The sequence below is a fragment of the Pagrus pagrus genome (assembly GCF_965226575.1).
Source record: "Pagrus pagrus genome assembly, chromosome: 5".
Lineage (NCBI taxonomy): Eukaryota > Metazoa > Chordata > Actinopteri > Spariformes > Sparidae > Pagrus > Pagrus pagrus.
In genome coordinates, this window is record NC_140189.1 from 18,878,798 (window position 1) to 18,897,636 (window position 18,839).

The 18,839-nt window shown below is 40.3% G+C and overlaps 2 protein-coding genes across 5 annotated transcripts; both read left to right on the top strand.

The window, feature by feature from the left end:
• The first annotated feature begins 372 nt into the window (after nt 1-372).
• Nucleotides 373-2,389, top strand: LOC311257361 (uncharacterized protein). 3 transcript variants are annotated; one of them, XM_084352956.1, is made up of 4 exons: nt 373-537; nt 618-852; nt 1,728-1,816; nt 2,014-2,389. In XM_084352956.1, the coding sequence occupies exons 1-4, from the start codon at nt 442-444 to the stop codon at nt 2,104-2,106; spliced, it is 513 nt and encodes a 170-aa protein (XP_084209082.1). In that variant the 5' UTR covers nt 373-441; the 3' UTR covers nt 2,107-2,389. The 3 variants fall into 3 exon arrangements, with proteins under 3 accessions (XP_084209082.1, XP_084209081.1, XP_084209083.1); XM_084352955.1 differs by having other exon boundaries at nt 393-537; nt 618-888; XM_084352957.1 differs by having other exon boundaries at nt 401-888.
• An 8,245-nt stretch (nt 2,390-10,634) lies between these two features.
• On the top strand, nt 10,635-13,642 carry LOC311257454 (homeobox protein MSX-2-like). Of its 2 annotated transcripts, none has more exons than XM_084353094.1 (2): nt 10,635-10,769; nt 12,887-13,642. In XM_084353094.1, exons 1-2 carry the CDS (start codon nt 10,646-10,648, stop codon nt 13,330-13,332), a joined length of 570 nt encoding a protein of 189 aa, XP_084209220.1. In that variant the 5' UTR covers nt 10,635-10,645; the 3' UTR covers nt 13,333-13,642. The 2 variants fall into 2 exon arrangements, with proteins under 2 accessions (XP_084209220.1, XP_084209219.1); XM_084353093.1 differs by lacking the exon at nt 10,635-10,769 and adding an exon at nt 11,272-11,941.
• The last annotated feature ends 5,197 nt before the right edge of the window (nt 13,643-18,839 follow it).

Below are 18,839 nucleotides of genomic sequence, written 5' to 3' on the forward strand. Positions count from 1 at the left end.
TGGCACATCTGGTGGGTTAAGTTGAATCAGGTCAGAGGTATTTATAGGCTGAGGCTTATTTCAGGCCTTGGTGAGTGCTATTTAGCTCACCTCCACCTCCTGTCTTTTGTCCCAGCAAAGCCTTTCCTAGTCTACAAAAGCCGTTTGCACGTGGGCAATAAAATGTCATAAATTAGGTAAGTGAGAGATTTTATAAAACACATTAACAAAATTCCAGTTAAAGTAACACTGGTGTGCTTATAACATCAGGGAGGTCTTCAAATACATACTGGTTCTGTCCTCAAAACCTGAACCTCCACTCAGAACAGATTAAGTTTGCTCCACTAGGTCTTCTGCTTCATTGGGCTGTAAATGTACCTGAGGGTTTTTAGATATATGTTGAATTAACATCAATCTTACACAGTCATTGATGGAGACTAACTGACCTGAACCCTGAACCTCATGTTGGACGCCATTTTATCCGGATATACTGCCACCTGCTGGCTGACAGCAGCACTACAAGCACACAACAACACAACAGATCAGCAGTTGGCACAGGTAAAATAAAGCTGCCCTAGCCAAGAGAGAAACATATGTCTTCTGTCAGGAGAGTGTATGAGCCCTGGTTTGACTCTCAGGTGGGCCCCAGTCAAAGAGAGGAACCACCGGCAGACCAGACCATGGTGGGCCAGCCTCAGCCTCCCTCCCAGGGCCAGAGAGACAAGCGCGGGAACAAACGGGTCAAAGTTAGAGGCGAAACAACTCGGTCCGTTTTAAAAGTCAAGTTACCAAAATTCAACAAGAAGGTGACGAAGGAGGACAAAACACCGAGGAGACGGACGTTAAAGCCCACTACAAATAAAAGCAAGACAAGTGAGAGCAGAGCAGGAGGAAGAGGAGGAGCGCAGTGTAGGTTGATGTTGCCGTTAGCAGCTACAACACGTTAGCTAGCTAGGTTAGACTAGGCTGTAATGCTAGCTAGTTGGCTAAAAGTGTTTTTTGCCTGTGGACCAGAGCAAATCAAGCAAAATGAGCTCTAGCTTATCATATGTGGATACAATAAGAGAAACACAAATGTATTATTATTATTATTATTATTATTATTATATTTTATTGTACAAAATTCAAAGAGGAGCAGCGGTTATGGAGAAATCTGAGGGTTAACTTAGAATTAGCCTTTTGACTTACACTGTCAGATTCACAGTGATGCAACTAAGTAACACAAAACTATATATATTTTTATTTTATAACAATTTAATCTTGTGAAATACTGAATCTCACTTTGTTTAGACTGTTGGGTCAATGGTGTAATTGTAAGCTAAAATGGCTAGACACCACTGCAATTCAGTAACGTTACAGTATTCCTGCAGTGTACTACTATAGTAAAATAGTATATATTATAATAGCCTATTCATTTAAAAAAAATAAAAGTTTTGATTCAGCTGAATGTCAGGATCACATTAAATTGTTTTCATTAAAAAGTTATTGTGCCACCACCAGAGTTAACATCAGTTTCACCTCATGTTAACCACACAAATGCAGGTCGGTTATTTATAATCACAAACAAAACAACAAAAACCCCTCAGATCGCCTTCTAAAGGTCAGAATCTAAAGTAACGGGTGACTGTAGATAAAACTATTGCAATCAAGACCCAACAGCAGAGCCTAAACAAGCTATAACTGAATTATTATCATTTTCATTACTATCAGCAGAAGCCTCATTTTCACATTTAGTTTTTTGTTTTCAGGTGCTGACACTGTTGCAGACTCTGTTGGTAGAGATGTTTTTATTTTCTCCCAAGGCACAACCAGCAAAGCAATAAACGAGAAGGAAAAGGTATGCCATATTATGTATGTCATCAGTAACGCCTGTGCTCTTCCTTTCACCACAAATCAAATTTTTGAGAAAAGTCCTTTCTATAGATAAAACCACAGACTTACAGGTACCCTTTCTCATCTGTACCCACGGATCAACCTACAGTACATAGCTCCTTTATAACTCCTTCTATCTTTTCCTGACAATGTGTCCCATAGGCCAAGCTTGCAGTTCTCAAGACCATCTCCAGGATGCTAGAGGAGAACCAGCTTCTGAGAGAGAGACTGGTCACGCTCGGCAGGGCCAGCTGAAGCTGCATGGACCGACTGAAATGGCCAACAACAACCGTAGCAGGTCACTTACTGTTATTTTATCGTCAGTTATCTCTACATCAGAGTTTTTAGTTGGTGGAAACTTTCAGTTCTTTAAGCATGGGGTGTTAAAAAACAGTGTTACAACGAGGCACAATTTGGTGGTTCAACTGTTAATGTGCTGAGAGAGCATAAACCAATCTGTATAATATATGTATGGAACAATCTTCTGCACAATGTTCGATGGACAGTGTTTTATTAAAAGAGTCCATATTCAAATGACTGTGATAAAGTGTTTGTTCAAATTATTCTGGTATTTTATAGTATGACAGTCCAGCACAGTGACTCTACACAACATGTTGCATTTGTAAAGATGTTGCTGTTCAGTGTGGGCTGAGACAGTGTCACAGCAGAACGGTACATACAATTGTAGTGTGTACATATTGCTGCAATAGTTTGTGGAGAAATTATTATGTACACACTAATACTACAAACCGTGTTCTCAAGAATATGTATTTTATGAGTTTGAACCGTTTTTTAGTCCACCAACCAAAACAGCACGTTCTAGGAGTTACCATGAGATTATCTCAGATTAAACTCTCTTAATTTTCCACCAGAGGGCACCACCTCCTCTAATATCAATTTCTGATGTGCCATGGTAGTTTGTTGGTTACACAACACTGGTGACTCTTTTTTACTACCCTGTCACAGAAACATCAGGAGACTAATACATGTAAATGAATGATGCATACTGTGAGTACCAACATTTTCCACTCTCAAAATGCAAAAGTTTAATTTGTTACTTTGGTTTTACATTTCGAATAGTGGCGTGTTGCGATGTGTTTCTATGAATTGAGGAGTATTTCCCTAAGACTAAGAACTTAAGTGTAGTTTGTCTTAAAAACTAATGTAATTTGGCTGCTTATATGGTTACAAAATGTGGTGAATATTATTGAATAATGGTTATTGACCTGAACTTGTTCACCAAATGTTGCTATGATGTGTCTACTGCCAGAAGGTTTAAAGTTTTCTCCTTTTATCAGGATTTATATAAGTTAATCAACTCGAGAGCAGCATATGGCTGTGATTATTTTAACTGTAAAATAATTACTGTTTTTTAAACCATGGACAATTTACTGTAAATTGTTCTGCAGTTTCTTAATGTTTGGATTGATGAGCCTCATTGCCTCGCTTTGTGTTTAGAGACCCTTTTTTTTTTTTTTACCCTTTTCACAACATGGCAGCCTTATCAGCGTTCTCACTAAAGTTCAGAGAAGTGTTCAGTCTACAACTACGCTGTGTGCTCTAATATACACCATTGAAGTCTAACAAGCTTTTACATAGAGGCAGCCATATTTATGACTGAATATTTTCAACACATTTTTAAGAAATTCTTCATATTTTATACACAGTTTTGGATCTCAAAAACCTGGCGGCACATGTATTGCAAATTAAAATCACGTTGTCTTCCTCTGAGAATGTAAAAAAAGTCTACGTGTTGTTGGGTGCCATGTATCGGCTATAATTTATACCAATACAGACAAAAAACTAATAATATAATTTACAAATATTAGATATTTATCATACACCACTAGTTTTACCTGCATGTAAAGTATACTATTTAAAACAAGTTTGATGATAAACACTCAAACTTAAATGCTTTCTGAAAGTTCCGCAGCAAAGAGTGCACAGCTGTTGTTCAGTTCCCGCTATATAGCACAACTACAAGCAGTTCAGATGTACTGAGAAATGTATTCACACCATGCTGGATTCAGCTTGTGAGAACACAGAAAATGGAAAATACTTTAACTCTGTTTCACAAACGAATCAGTTCATAGGCCGACGCGCTCTGCAGCAAATAGAGCTGTTGGTTCTGAATCGGAAAAAAGGCGGTTTATAGAGAGTGTTTTTACAGCATCGAGGATAAATGGCTGTTGGAGTTGTGATTAGCAGTTAAGCAGGCCTTTTAATCAGTGCTGCGGTCTGCTCAGAGACTGGCAGACTGTGGCGGCTGTACCTCCAGACCACACTTTGAATCCTGTTGACCAGCATTGTTTACATGGACAGAGGCCCCAGGATGTTGTGCAGTTTGAAACAAGTTGGGTGTTGTTTCACATGACCTGTTCAGAAAATAGCAGAAACAGTGGTGGAGAGGAGAACAGTAAAGACACTGAGCTATCAAATGTAATGTAAAGCAGTAAAGTATGTTGTGGACACGGTCTTGTTTAGGCCTAGCTGTCTTATATGTTTACGTAACGCCTTCTGTTGTTGCAGCTCTGAAAAGACTCTTTTAAGAGCAGCTTTCTGAGGTTGGGCTGTGTGTTGGATTTATTCAAATGCAGGCATGAGAAATAGCAGCAAAGTGCTTCTGACAATGATGGATGAATCATTATATTTTAACACCTACCACTCCCTGACTGAAATGGCTCAATATGAGAAATCTGATAATGTCAGTGAGAGACCTGGTAATGTCAGCAGATTTGAGAGCTGTGTCGTTACACTGCAGACTGTGGCAGAACAAACACACCTTTATACAGAGCATTAATCACATGTTGGCCGAGAGCAAAATGAGTAACAGGCGAGCTACAGTAAAAAGTTCCATCTTTTTTGCTCAGTCACATCCTCGGCAAAAATGCTACGCCATTTTGGTTAAAGTTTTCCACTTTGGTACCTACGCCTTCATTGTGTCCGTCTGCATCGACAGCTTTTTTCCCCCAATCGTTCAAAACTGCAACCACTAGTTGAGTTTGATGATAAAACAGAACAGAGGTAACAATATCAAAGGACTATAACTGGATTCGCCTTTCTTTGATTACGGATGTGTACATTTACGCGTGTGCATCTTTATGACAGCTCAGCAAGCTTTTTTTTCCTCATAGAGTTGCTATTGTGTCTCTAAGCACACTTTTCACTATCCTTTAAGCTCTCTTTTGTCTCCACATATTCCTGAGAGAAATGTCTGTTTGCTAAGTGCTAAGCTATGTCTGCTAGCTAGTTGTTTTGCCTGTTGGCTGTTTGGTGCTGGGCCGGTAGTGTACAGTTGATTTATCAGACCATGTACATTGAAAACTGCTGCCTGCTGTGTCTGGAAATGATGCTTTTATTTTCCTAAAAGTTTCTGGCTGTAAGACCACAACAATGATTGAAAGGATGCTAAAATGCTCCAGAAACCTGCCGCACAAAGTAAACTGACAATAGTGGTTTGTCTCCATGTGTACTACTCGCCCATCACACATTGTCATTTCATCCATTGTTTGTACAACAAGACTAATAGTCTTCAGTCGAGCTATTGGCTCTTTGGGGTTGTCTTTGGCACAGTGGTGCTTTAAGGTCAATGCTAATATCACCATGCTAACATTCTCACAATGTCAATGTTAACATGTCGATGTCCAGCAGTTAAACACTTTTTTGCAGGTATGAGGACATTGACCTGATTGTGATGCTACAAGGAAGGTCAGTCTATCAACAAAGTTATTACAGTTTTTCCACTGGGGACTATGAAAGTCTGCACTAAATTTTATGGCCATCGATCCAATAGTTCAGTCTGGACCAAAGCAGTGGAGAGGCTGACAGACTGACATTGCCAGCCATAGCTGCTAGCATGGCTACAATATTGATGAGAAAAGCTTGAAGGGAATTTTATTTTTGTTTTTTTGTATCTGATCCATCAAAATCCCCAGTGCTGGTAGGATGTGAGAAAAATGAAAGTATTGACATGGCCAGAAAACTAAATCCAATGTGGTGGACCTTTTAAATATTCAACACAAGTTTTGGATATAACTTTTTGCCTGATCTGAGGTCAAATCTAGTCCAACAAGTAAAGAGAAGCAAGCACACAATTTAAAAGTATGTGGTTTGACGGCACATTAGTACTTCCATTCCTTTCATGCCTGAAAGAAATTAGGAATTGTCACCATGACAATTTGCTAAACCCCAATGTGATTATGGTGCCTCGTGTGTTTTATGTAGATACCAACTCCTTAAGAGCACTTAATTAATTTCACTGTCAGACAGAGTTCAGGGTGTTAAAATATGCAGGAAAACAAACGCTGTCTCAGAGTTTCATCAGCCTTAATTGAGTCAACAAGCAGCAGCCCTTTGCAAGCCAAGAGCAAACTGCTGTGAATTGCTGTGAAGACTAATGTGTCTCTTTCAGCTCTGGTGGCATCTGCAGAGAAACAGAAGGCACATAAACTGACTAGGATACAGCACAGTGATGTTTCCCTTTGACCAGAGTTTAATGCTCTCTTTAATCTAGTCTCAATCCATGTGAATATATAGGTTATTATTTGAGAGACCGCTTCTCATTTTAATGCCCCTTTATCTTTACTGTATTCACTTTAGAGTAAGATGTCAAAATCATATCCAGAGGCCATGACAAATGAGGGCAAGGTATTTTTGGAAAGGTGATGTTTGACCTGTGGATCACCTGGTTGTAGCCTCTCTACATGTACAGCGTAATCACTTGGCTGGAGGAGCCGACAAAGCCATGCAGAGGGATGCCACTCACTGTCTGCAGATGGTGCTTGTGTTTGTGTGTTTTTGTTAGGGACAGAATGTATAAGTGGCTTTTCATATGTGAAGGAAGCTAAGGACGTGGTTCACTCGTACTTTCTGTCTACATGTTGTAGCTCACTCATTCCCTTAATGGCTAACAATGTTTACATTACTGTAGTCTAAATAGTATTGATAATGGCAGGGGTTCTTGCATTTATTTTGTAATATGCAACAAAACTTAAAACATGCTGGGTACACGTTTCATGTATTTAACTTTCTACAGCACAGGGTGGTATAACGAAATGCTAGTTGTAGTCCTTTTACGCTACTCACCAAACAAAAATGATATGAACGGATGAGTAAGTAAGTCATAAAAGTGATTTGAAACCTCATTTTATATACTTTTACAATTTTTTTGGTTGGGTGGTTAATAACACATCTTTCTGTGTCAGTACACATTTTAATCTTTTTAATTATTGCTTTACAAAGACTTAAATGTACGGCTAGATGTACGCAATACAGTCCATTAACTAGCTCATGCAGTCGTAATGACTACACATTAGCACATGCTAGAGTTCAGTGACATGAAGTTGCTGTTACTTCCTCATTTCTTATCATATGCAGCGGCATACATAAATAACCTTACAGTAGCACCCTTACTCAGCGTGGCTGTGTGTGTAATATTTCTGTCATTTATCATCTTGATAGCACGATGACTAACTTTTCTCTGAAGACACAACATAAGTGTGACTTTTCAGAAAGCTGATTTTCTGGAAATAGTTTTGAATGATAAATATGTCAGATCCTTTCACGGAAAATCTTTCTGTGGGTTGCCTTTTGCATTAAATGTGAGTCGAGGTTAAAAAGTTTGACGTGATCAGACAGAGAGATACTTTACCACATTCACATTTGCATAACTGTAATTTGTTGTGGTGAGATTAGGATTTACTTTAGCTGCAATGCTTTCGTCAGTCGGGGGAGTAGTCTAATTTGTTTTGGCTTTTCATATGATATTACATCTCACTTGCTTCAAACAACAGCGTGTCAAAACAAAATGAAGCATTGAAAGATTCATAAACTAACCATGAATAGTGATTGCACCCACTGACGGGCATGAAGAAGAAATAATGAGAAAACACATCTGATCACCTCTAGCATCCAAACAGATAATTACCCACTGAGATTAGAGCTGGATTCCCCTTTGTCCTTGTATGTTGCATTAAAATGAGGACGTAATGTAGTGTCAGAAAAATGTGATTTGCAAAATGCTAATTAGTTCCCATCATGGATCCTTGTTCACCTCATAAAACTGATTAGACTTTCATTTAAATCTGCTTCAGGGGTCACAACTGATGATAGCGTTGTGTTAAAGAAAATGGGTTATTGCAAAGCAGCGAGTCACAGTCACACATTAATATGTAGAATAAGACTGCAGTTAAAGAAAGCACACCCTAACCACCATGCTTCAGTAAATAAACAGTTTTGGGAGTGGTGGGTGTCAGCTTTTATAACACGGACTCATCTGAAGGCACGCAGGCCAAAATGCACACAGAATAAACTCCTCTCCTTAGATTTAGGAGCTCATTTTACTTTTAGCTGTAATCCAGCCTACTCTATACTTAAATTGACATTAAACATCAGTTATCTTGAAGTCGTGCGTAGTTGGGCCTTTCTTTTTTATGGGTTGTTTATTTTGACTGTCTCCAGATGAAATATTGATTCTGTCTCGATTGGCCTGTGATGGCTACAGTGAAAAAAAGTCTGTGGGTTGCTGTGTGTAGCAGCAGTTGGTGTGTCTCACTCAGCTTTGAACAAGATGAAGCTTGTCCTGGAAACATGGATGGAAATAGACACAAATCTCAATTTAAAAAACTGAAGGTTATTTAACCATTTCATCTGTTAGGCACCAAGCTGTGGACCAAAGACCAAGATTTTGGTTTTAGGCTGGTGCATACACACAATGTAAATGTCTTTTTCATTATGTTATTTCAAAATGTATACATGTCATTCAGCCTAAGTGCATGTTTGATGCTTTAATATCTCATTAATGACAACACTCATGTTAAGTTGGAGACCTGTTTTGGAGACAACAGCTTGAATCCCCCCCCCAAAGCTAGCACTTAGTCCAAGATGTCGCAGCTTGGTAGATATCAAAGAAGCTAGCATAGCAACACAGTGTATGAAATAAGCACAGAAGAAACTTCACATTGGTTGGACCACCGTCGTTACGGCTGAAAATGACAACAGAAAGTTTTCCAATTTCTCCACAATGAAAATCAACTGCCAGTTTTCTACCTAGAAGTGAATGATGTGTTTCCAGCAACGTCACCATGACTCAGTCTTATCAGGAATATTCAGCAGCACATGACTCAGGGTTTACAGTTACAGCCTATAAAGATAATAGAGAACTGATAAAAGGTATAAATATGAGCTGTTTTCCTGATCGAGCCTCTCAACTGTTCATGGAAAAAAGCACAAGAGCAAATATTTTACAGCTGCAAACTGTTGACATTAGAGCCATGTGTATGTGTGTGTGGTTATTAGGACTCCACACTGTTGCTAGCAGAACTAATGCAGGTTAAGCGAGGCGGAAGAGAGAGCAGTGCTAATTGGTGTTTGGGGCGATCGATGTGAGCTGAGGACCCTAGCTCTCTGGTGTGCTGCTGCTCTGCCCCATACAGAGACACTCTGACTCTGTAACCTCTGCTCGGATGGTCAGGTTGCACCAGCTCAGTCACTTCCCCTGTTCGTCTGTTCCCCCACAATGGGAGACGGAGCCAGCAGGAACTCTTGCAGCACTGAGACCAGTGGACAGCAGCGAGCTATTTGGACCTGCTTACTGGAGGAAAGACTACAAAGACAGATTAGACTGGTGGGAGATCATAGTGGGAATTTTATGCACTGCGGATCACCTTCAAATTATTTAAAACCAGGCTTCTTTGGGTTATCTGAAAATGCAAATACTCCTATTATATGGATGATGAAACGGAACAAAAATTTACTCTAACTAGCAGCGCTTGAACATCACTCAGCCAGCACTGAGTTTGAAAGACAGACAGAAGTAAAAGATATTAAAAAAGTAACCAGCGTTAGTGGCTTTCATGTTTTTTAGCTAACTGATGTGTATTGCGCATGTGCAACTCTCAGCAGAGATGAGAAAAAAGTGAGATGTTTCACTCCATAGCAACTTCCATTATCAATTCGATATGTCTTATTCAGAATTTAATTGATTAAAACCTTTTAAAACAAGTTTAAATGGCTTCCGGATGCAGTCTAATGAGGTATATGATCTGCTGCTTTCTATTCTCTGTTTTTCCGGTGCATTCGCAATGACGAACGCAATGAAGCAAACAAGTTCACTGGTAATGGGAAAGGAGTCAAACGCCTATTTTCAGCTGGTTTACTCCAGTTAAAAAACCTGCAAACACACGCTAAGTTTGGTGGTAAAGTGGTAGCACTCACACCCACGTGTCAGCCATAAACACATCTGTAGGAAGCACACTGAATTGACTGATAGGCTCCTTAATTGATTTGCATGTATTTAGAGGAGAGTGAGCTCACGCTGTGTGAGCACTTTGCTTCATATGCAGACTAATGATGTCGAGGCACTGGGGAGTCGAGCCCCTGATGTCACTGTAATCCTGCTGATTACAGAGAGCTCACAGATCACACAGCTCTAGACGACACACTCCAGTCACCTCACAGGATGCCTATTTTTATGCGTGGACACATATAGCAGACAAGGACACAGACACAAGAGTATAGATAGAAACTGGGTGAAGACTATAGGGCACATCGTGCAGTAAGCACATTAATTTTGCATCAGCTGCAGTGCATATCTCTCCTCGGCTGAACGAACATTAAATCCTACTCAGAATGACATGAAACCGTCTGCAAGTTTAAATGAACTGTTCTGATCTCTTTACGTCACTCGTAACATCCGTGCCCTTTTTGGCTTGTTTTCAAGACGTTTCATCGCCGTGTCCTGTCAGCGAGTGGTTAGAGGCCGTGTTTAGGAAGACTGGAACTGCTGATACTTCTCATGATGTTTCATAACTCTGTGAGCCCTACAGGTATGAGCTTCAAACAGGCACGAGACGCCTCCGTCTCCACCGACAGAGCAGAGACTGGGACTAATCGCAGCGGGCGCCACACACCTCAGGAAGGTAGCAATTTTCCATCATTACCGTTAAATCCTGGTTAAAAGAACCGGATTCCACAGGCCTAATTACAAGGTGTTAATAATAACAATGTAATGACAGTCATTTTAAAGCCTGCCCAAAACCATAATCCGTCTCCCCACTGACTCTGACATGTGAGTGTGTGGCTGCTGCACAGTTACATGTGAGGTTTAAAAGCAGCATGGGTCTTATTGATTACCATTGTGATTGCTCCCACAATTGGTGTCAGGTCTTGCGAGTCAGGGCTTGAATTAGGAGCTGTCAGCTTTTGTGAAGTTGAAGCACAGCTTTTCAGATGATTTCATCCTGTGCTGCACGGCCAGGACAATCCAACAGCCTAATTGCAGGATGGAGAAGAGTTTAGGAGACTGGGGACTGATTTACTGCTGTTACCAGGTTGTTTTTTCCACAAAATACCAGGCCTCTCATCCAAAATGCCTTTGCATTAATTCAGGACATCAAGCAGGACTATATTATAGCCGAGTGAATCAAATAAGGTCTGTTACTGTCAGTAATTATGATGAAACATCGTGAGCTATAAACAATCCGCTCCCTGCGTAATTACTGCTAAATGAGGCTGATGTGCAGCTGACCTGTGTCTAGTTGTGGGTGTGGCAGCAAAGTGATCCCGTGCAGAAACACACACCGTCCAATCACAAGTCTTCCCCCAACCCCGGGATCAGGACAATCACCGAGCACCTCCCAAACTTACTCCCAACTCCAACTTTCTCAACTTTTCAACAACCTCCTCCAAATTCCTCATTGTGCGCGCTGCATGTTTGCACTCCGTGACAGAAAGTTATGTGTTCTCCGGACTGGAATTAGATATCGATCCCGGCCCCCCAAACAAGGAAGCATGTCTTCCCCTGGAGACTGGAGGGACGAGTCTTCAACAGACGAGGATGTGCAACCACCGCGGCTCGGGAAGCGCGCGGCGCAGGTGTCGCGTCTGCCCTTCAGCGTGGACGCGCTCATGTCGGACAGGAGGCCGCTGAGCGCGACGGACAGACGACTGAGAATTTACTCTGTGGCCGATCAACAGGCGCACAGGACGGATGAGTTCAGCAAACAGCTAGTGTCAATCAAAACAGAGCCGTCGGAAGGAGCGGACTGTGCGTCATGGATACCCAGAAACGTCATGATGCCAACGCCAACCCGTAAGTGATCCAGGGTCATGTCTTCAGAAGATGTAATGGTTTATATAAATGTTAGACGTGGAAAGTTGGATTGAAAAGATATGGAGGGGTCCAGTAAATATCTAAATTTTACAGGTTCAATCGTTTCTTTTCTTTTTTTTTTTTTTTTGTTATTAAATGAATGCATAAAAGGCAGAACAATAAACTATTTGATAAAATACTAAATAATAGCGCATTTTCACTCCTTGCTATGACTGTTCAGTACATTACATTGATCGAAAATGGAAAATGGTGATGGTGGTGAACACATTTAATTACGAGTAAATATGAGAACGAAGAAAACATAAGCAACACAAATATTAACAATATACAGCACTGTAAAAAGTACCCAAAAGTCATACTTGAATAAAAGTAAAGATATCATGTTAAAATATTAATTTAGTAAAAGGGAAAGTCACCAATATGAATAGTACTTGAGGAAAAGTCAAAAAGTAACTGATATTAAATGTACTTAAGTATCACTTCAGCATTTTTCTGATTCTGATTATCAGAATCTGTGTTTTGTTTCTCTCATCTGATAAAATAAGTTAATTTAAAAATGTGCTGCTTTGGCTATGATGCAGCATGATATCTGCAAAGTAACTAATAACTAAAGTTATCAAATGATGTAGTGGAGTAAAAGTACAATATTTACTGTGAAAATGTAGTGAGGGGAAGTATAAAGTAGCAGAAAATGTAAATACTCAAGTAAAGTAACAGTAACTCAAATTGTCCCTTAAGTATAGTACTTCATCAATTCAATTCATCAATCAATTGATTGTCAACATTTGTCGTCATATTGCTTTCTGTCGATAGACTGACTGAATAATCCACTAATGGTTTCAGACCTTATTCAGTTATGTGGATATTAAACCAGTGGAAAAGTTGTATATGTAACCACGCTCACACTTTTCTCACGTCCTCTAGGGCAGCTCAGTCCGGCTGTCTGCCCGTTGAGGAAGCACAAAAGCAACCGCAAGCCTCGCACTCCCTTCACCACCACGCAGCTCCTGGCCCTGGAGAGAAAGTTTCGTCAGAAGCAGTACCTGTCCATCGCTGAGCGGGCCGAGTTCTCCTCCTCCCTGTCGCTGTCCGAGACCCAGGTCAAGATCTGGTTCCAGAACCGGCGAGCTAAAGCCAAGAGGCTTCAGGAGGCTGAGGTGGAGAAACTCAAAGCAGCGGCTGGCATCGGGCCCAAAGCTGTGTTCCACCCGGGCTTCACGTCCTTCAGTTTCCCTCTCAGTATTAACCTGCAGGCTGGATCAGCAGCACTCTATGGACTGGGCTGCTCACACCGCAGCCCCATTCTACCTGCTGCACATCTGGCCATGTACACCTCGCAGGTGAGACACAGCCTGTTCCACCTCTCCTGAGAGGGAGCTGCAGTGTACAGACAAAGTGCTTTGGATCTGAGGAAGTCATGCACCTTATAAAAGACTTGATTAAGGACCTGACATGGACGTGATCTCTACCGGTCTTCAGTTACAAAGAGAATTTCCTTGAAAAGTCTTTTCACTTTCGCAAGAGTCTCTATTGGAGGACAAAAAGACAGCATCTTAATGATCCTATGTTGCCGTTTGCCAACTCCAGTCCAGCCGAGGTCACTGATAATTAAGGGAATATTGATCAGACCACGTGTCTGCTTGTTGTCCTGAATACAAGATTACATTTATTGTTTCCTGTTTGTTTCTTCTCCTCCTCTAGCCGTATTATGGTGCTTATCTACGTTTTTATATGTTAATATTTTGTTTTTCAACATTATATTAAAGCTTTTCATTGACTCTGTTTTGTTCTCTTTGTTTGTTCTTGGAATACTAGTCAGCTTTCTCTAGCCGGCTCGAATGTAGTTGTCAAGTGACACACAGCCTTTAATGGTCATTGACTTCCAGCTGCCTCCTCATCCAGCAAGATACTCTCTGGTTATGATGAGCGGTGGTGCCAGAAAAGCTCCTTGATCACATCTCTGTGGCCAATAGACATGCTTGAGATCTTTAGTATCTGCAGTCCTCAAGCACGGGCTGATGTTTTTGAGATTTTACCACCTCACCCATTACTGATAGCTCCACCAGAGAGTTTTTTTGTCGACTTTTTGTGTTACGGATTACTTCATTTCCCTTGATCTTTATTTTTTTCACAGCAGACGTTTTGACTTGTCATAGCAGAAAAAGCAAAAGTGTTACTAACAACATTAGCTGTGTTTAAGCATCCTGGTTAGCCATGACATTGGCTAAAAGTTTGTTATTTTGCTACTGTGACTTGTCAAAATGCATTCTGGGAAAAGGAGTCTTGATCAAAAATGGTTCCATCTCAGACTGAAGTTATCTCTCTGCTCATTGCTTTGTCGACTGGTCGCTCTTTCTGCCTTTCCTGCTCTAGTTTGGATATATTGCTTAAAAAGGATGCAAAACTTGAGTTTAGAGTGTATTGTATTATGTAAGCAGATTAGGTGTTCACACTATACACTAATAGTAAATCATTTGGCCTAATGACAGTGTTGCAATCTGTGATACTTAATGTGTATTACATGTAGAGGGAGTAGCTGTGGTTTTACTCTTAAGCTGGATTTAAACAAATATGTTCGAAGGCAGCTTTGGACATAAAACATTATTTGCTTTGAGGTAAATGACGAACACGATGCAGCTAAAACAATAACTCTAGTACCATTTTAAACTTTGCCTTGAAGTTTTTGTATCCATTAATCAAGAAATCTGTGAAGTCAGGAAGCTGTGCACGGCGAACCGAAACATATTAGTTGAACCACTGAACTCTTTAGCTCACTAATCTACTTTAGAGCTTTGCACTGTTGATTAAAAACATGGTATAGTCCTGTATGGCTGTCAGCACCTCACATGTATAAAGGGGAATAAGTCAGGATCCGCTGTATATATCGTGTGGGTGGATGTTCGACTGGGTGGCCAGGGATGCTGTACTCTTTAATGAGTATTTATTCAGCCAAATTTCCTCTAAAGATGTGAAATTATGTTTGCAAAGTGAATGTTTGCGGCAAATAGCACATCACACGTTGTCTAAATTGCAAACGCGTGTTTCCATATTGCTCTTGGATATCACAGACATTGAGCTTTATTCATTTGATGTGTTTTTAAACCGTATACGTTAAACGAACTCTTCTCTGTGAACTTTGTAACACAGTATTATTCTGTATACCAGTCTGTCGCTTTGCAGTGCCTGCTTTAATTGTCCTTGTCCCCGACTCCCAAGCTTTGTGAAATTATTATGTGTAGGCTCAGTGATAACAGCACAGGGCCTCTCTTTCTACCCCCTTCTATAAACATGGGGAGAGCTTGTTACCATTAGCACATATTTCACAGTCCATTTGCTCCACTCTATTTTGAAATTAGCTCAGCATTAGGCTGATAGTGAGGTCTTTAATGGCTTTGATTGCCCAGTAACCCCAGCCTCCAATGTTTTCAATGTGAAATCTTCATGGAAAAAAATGGTCACTGCCCAAAGTGGAGCAGCTGACCTCTGATAGCGAAAAAGAGAGGTATAATGATAACATACATAAATATGTAAAAACACATAAAAGGAACTGAAATCAGCAGAACATAGATGTGCAAATTTGACAAAGAATGGTATTTTTTTGGTAATGTGCTTTGAGAAACTATTTAAATACTGGCTGAGCTAAGCTGTGTTTCACAGGCAGAATAGTCAACGGGGATCCGAGCTATTAAAGCTTTATATCCTCAGATAAGAGCGCAAAGGGGCTCAAAGAGACTTAAAGGATACGTTCCCTCTTAACTTGATTCCAGTGTAGGACACGGTGGTTCACAGTTCTCGTTCTGTGCAAAAAATGCTCTGTGAGGTTCAACTGATGATAATATGAGACTTGAGCAATCTAAACTAGATAAATCAAGTCCTTTAAATAATAAATTTCCTTTTTGTGTTTGCCTGACAGTGATTTCTTGCTCCATTAACTTAAAGAGGAAAAATTATACTAAAATGACTGGAACTTTGGCTGAACTGCAGAAGACATTTTTGCACTGGATTTTGTTCCCCACTTCTTGCGTTGTATTCACTTTAGGAAGTGCTCTACTCTCACATGAGGAACACCTGCAGCTAGGCCTTTCATGAATACATTGTGATAAACAATATTATTCTCATTATAAGACCATTGTTTAATAGCATAACAATGCAGGTAAACCCTTTCAATGAGCATTTGATCCTTAATATTCAGATATTGGAATAAAATAGCCTAAATAAATAAATGAAACATGAATAAAATAAAATCACATAAACAAAGCAATGAATAAAATGTGCTCTGGCATCATGTTGCCTCAAATGTTGGTGAAGTTCTTGTGTAAACAAACATGCATGTGAACTCAACGGGCAGTATCGAAGTCGGCAAAAGGTCATGTACATATATAGATAAGTTGATAAGATATGTAGAGTAAAGTAAGAGATGTACGATAAGTCGGTAACATCATTGTCAGGACAGGCCTACCTGCAGCAAATGAAAATTGGTAACTCTTGATATATTGCTTTAAGATGGACAAATGTAAACATGTCCTTTAAAGGGGCAATTTTTAAGAAATGGAAAGAATTTCACTTTAAAACAATCAAAAAATGAACTAATATTTTCAACAGAATGTGAAGAAACAACAGAGCTGATGTTATGTCAAAGACGTCTGTCAACTGTGTTGCAGAAATGTGTGCTAAAGTTAGCATGCTAACCAGCTAGCCCTGGCTGGTCCTGTCTTTTAATACTTCTTTGTACCTCAAGAGGTCTGACTGGACCTGTAGTTTCAGCTGGGAGATATAAAAGCAGTGCAATTGCCACTTTAAGTCACAAGATATAAAAAAGGAGATATTTTTGCACCTGTTTTCCTTACTAAACAGAAAAATGCATCCGCACACTAATTGGAATCAAGTTTCTGTCTTTTACCAAACTAAGATGAGCTTAATTAGGTCTTGTTGTTCTGTAGTAAATCCACTAGGTGTAGCAGCTTCCCATCTGTTGCTGCTCTCTGGCTATGTACAGTCCTGAATGCTCTCATATTAATAAACTTATTCTTGGCATTTAAAAGACATTTCAGAACACTTTAGGTAACAACATATCATCTTAGATAGAGATTTACATCTTATCTAACTTGCATCTTACAGGCTCTTAGATAATGTCTGTTGAATTCCTCATGAGTGTCCCTGTGAATAAAAGATGAAACTCTTATGCCTTGTTCCATTGTGTCGGTGGTAAATGGCACGACTTTGAGGATTGGGGATTTCTAGAGTTCAGTGTTGCGGGGACAGAGGCATTCGGGTCCTTATACATGCATCATTGCAAAGCAGTGTTGCATCACTCCTGCTCAGATTGAGGATAAGATTGAATCTGATTGAAAATAAGTGCAGTGAAATATTGTGCAGCCCTCCTCCACTCTCTTCTCCTCTCCTTATTGTGATATATGCAGACATTCACAATAACATGCAGCAGTCTAATGACTTCTATCAAACTGGCATTTCATTAGACACGACTGCACGCAGTTTATGAATCCAGTGAATGTGTTTAAGGCAAAAACAAAGCAGTCAGAGACATTGTGTTTAAAGCAAAAGAGGAGCCAGTTTGGGATTTCTTGCTGCCCTCTCTCCTCCCCTGTCCCAGCCTGTTAGGCAAAACTGAGATTCAGAGGAACATTTCACCAACTAACTGCACGCAGGAGCAAAGCTGAGATACAGTACGCGCTTCATCGCACAGAGGAAAAACACAAAAATTTGAGGATCGCCTCTCGCAAGGGTGGCAGTGATGTGAAATACGACAAGTAAAAGAGGGGGAGAGTGAAAGTAGATTTTGTTTGTCGCTCCACACACCTCACAGGCCAGAAGAATAAAGCATTGATATTTGTGTTGTTCGAAGTGCTGTAATTAGAGGACAAGCTTTCATCTCCTCTTCAAAGCTGTGGAGCAGGTGTGTTTGCTACAAACAATCCCTTCTCTATACTCCATCTTTGCTGTGGATTTTTTTAGGTTTTGCATCCCACTGAAAGCCTTTTTTTTCCTCTGCTTTTCTGTTTCAGTTGCACTTATTATATTTCATGTTGGATGAAAGGTTGACAATCATAATATAATGAGGCACCCAGTCAAACGCCGGCCATTGGCCAGAATAAAATGTTTGTGTTTTACATGTCTGCAAAATATGGCTACGTTCAAATTTGCACGTTTCACACAACTCATCCTCATCAGAAAACAACCATATAGGTCGACGAGGGAAGCAGCTTATTGCGACCCATATTTACATTTCTTGTTTGGCGGCGACCTCCAGTTATTCCAGCTGCAAAGGAGGAAGTGAGGAGAAGTAATATAAAGAGCGAAAAGTCTGTATACCTAGGAGGACGGGGATTGGAGGTCGGGTTAAACAAACACAGGACTTTCATTCAGGAGAGCGCGGTCCATGTCCAATTGCGCTTTTAACTTACTGACAACGTAATGTAACTTAACTTAACGGCATTTGCAACTGAAGTTACAGAAGTAACGCAGTGATTTAATCCAGACCACAATGCTTTCCTTCACCTAACCAAGTACCAGACCAGAGAGCACAGCGTTGTCAAAACACAAGCTAAAAAAAAAATTCAAACTAAAGAAGCGTAAAGTTTTAACATATCTGTGGTTTGCTGAAATGTACATTGCCAACATTTATCTGGTGATTGGGTTGGTCAACCTTTATCACTGTGCTGTTGTGTGCTGATTGTAAAGGAACACAAGGGCGACCTGCGGAAACCATGTCACTGGGCTTTCTTACAGTAACAAGTTGACAGATTCCCCACTGGGAGAACTTGATCTGTACTGAAACACGCATGTTCAAACACACACACACACACACACAGGCGGGCGGGCAGACCTATCATCCTCTTTGCTTTGAGGAATTCCACCT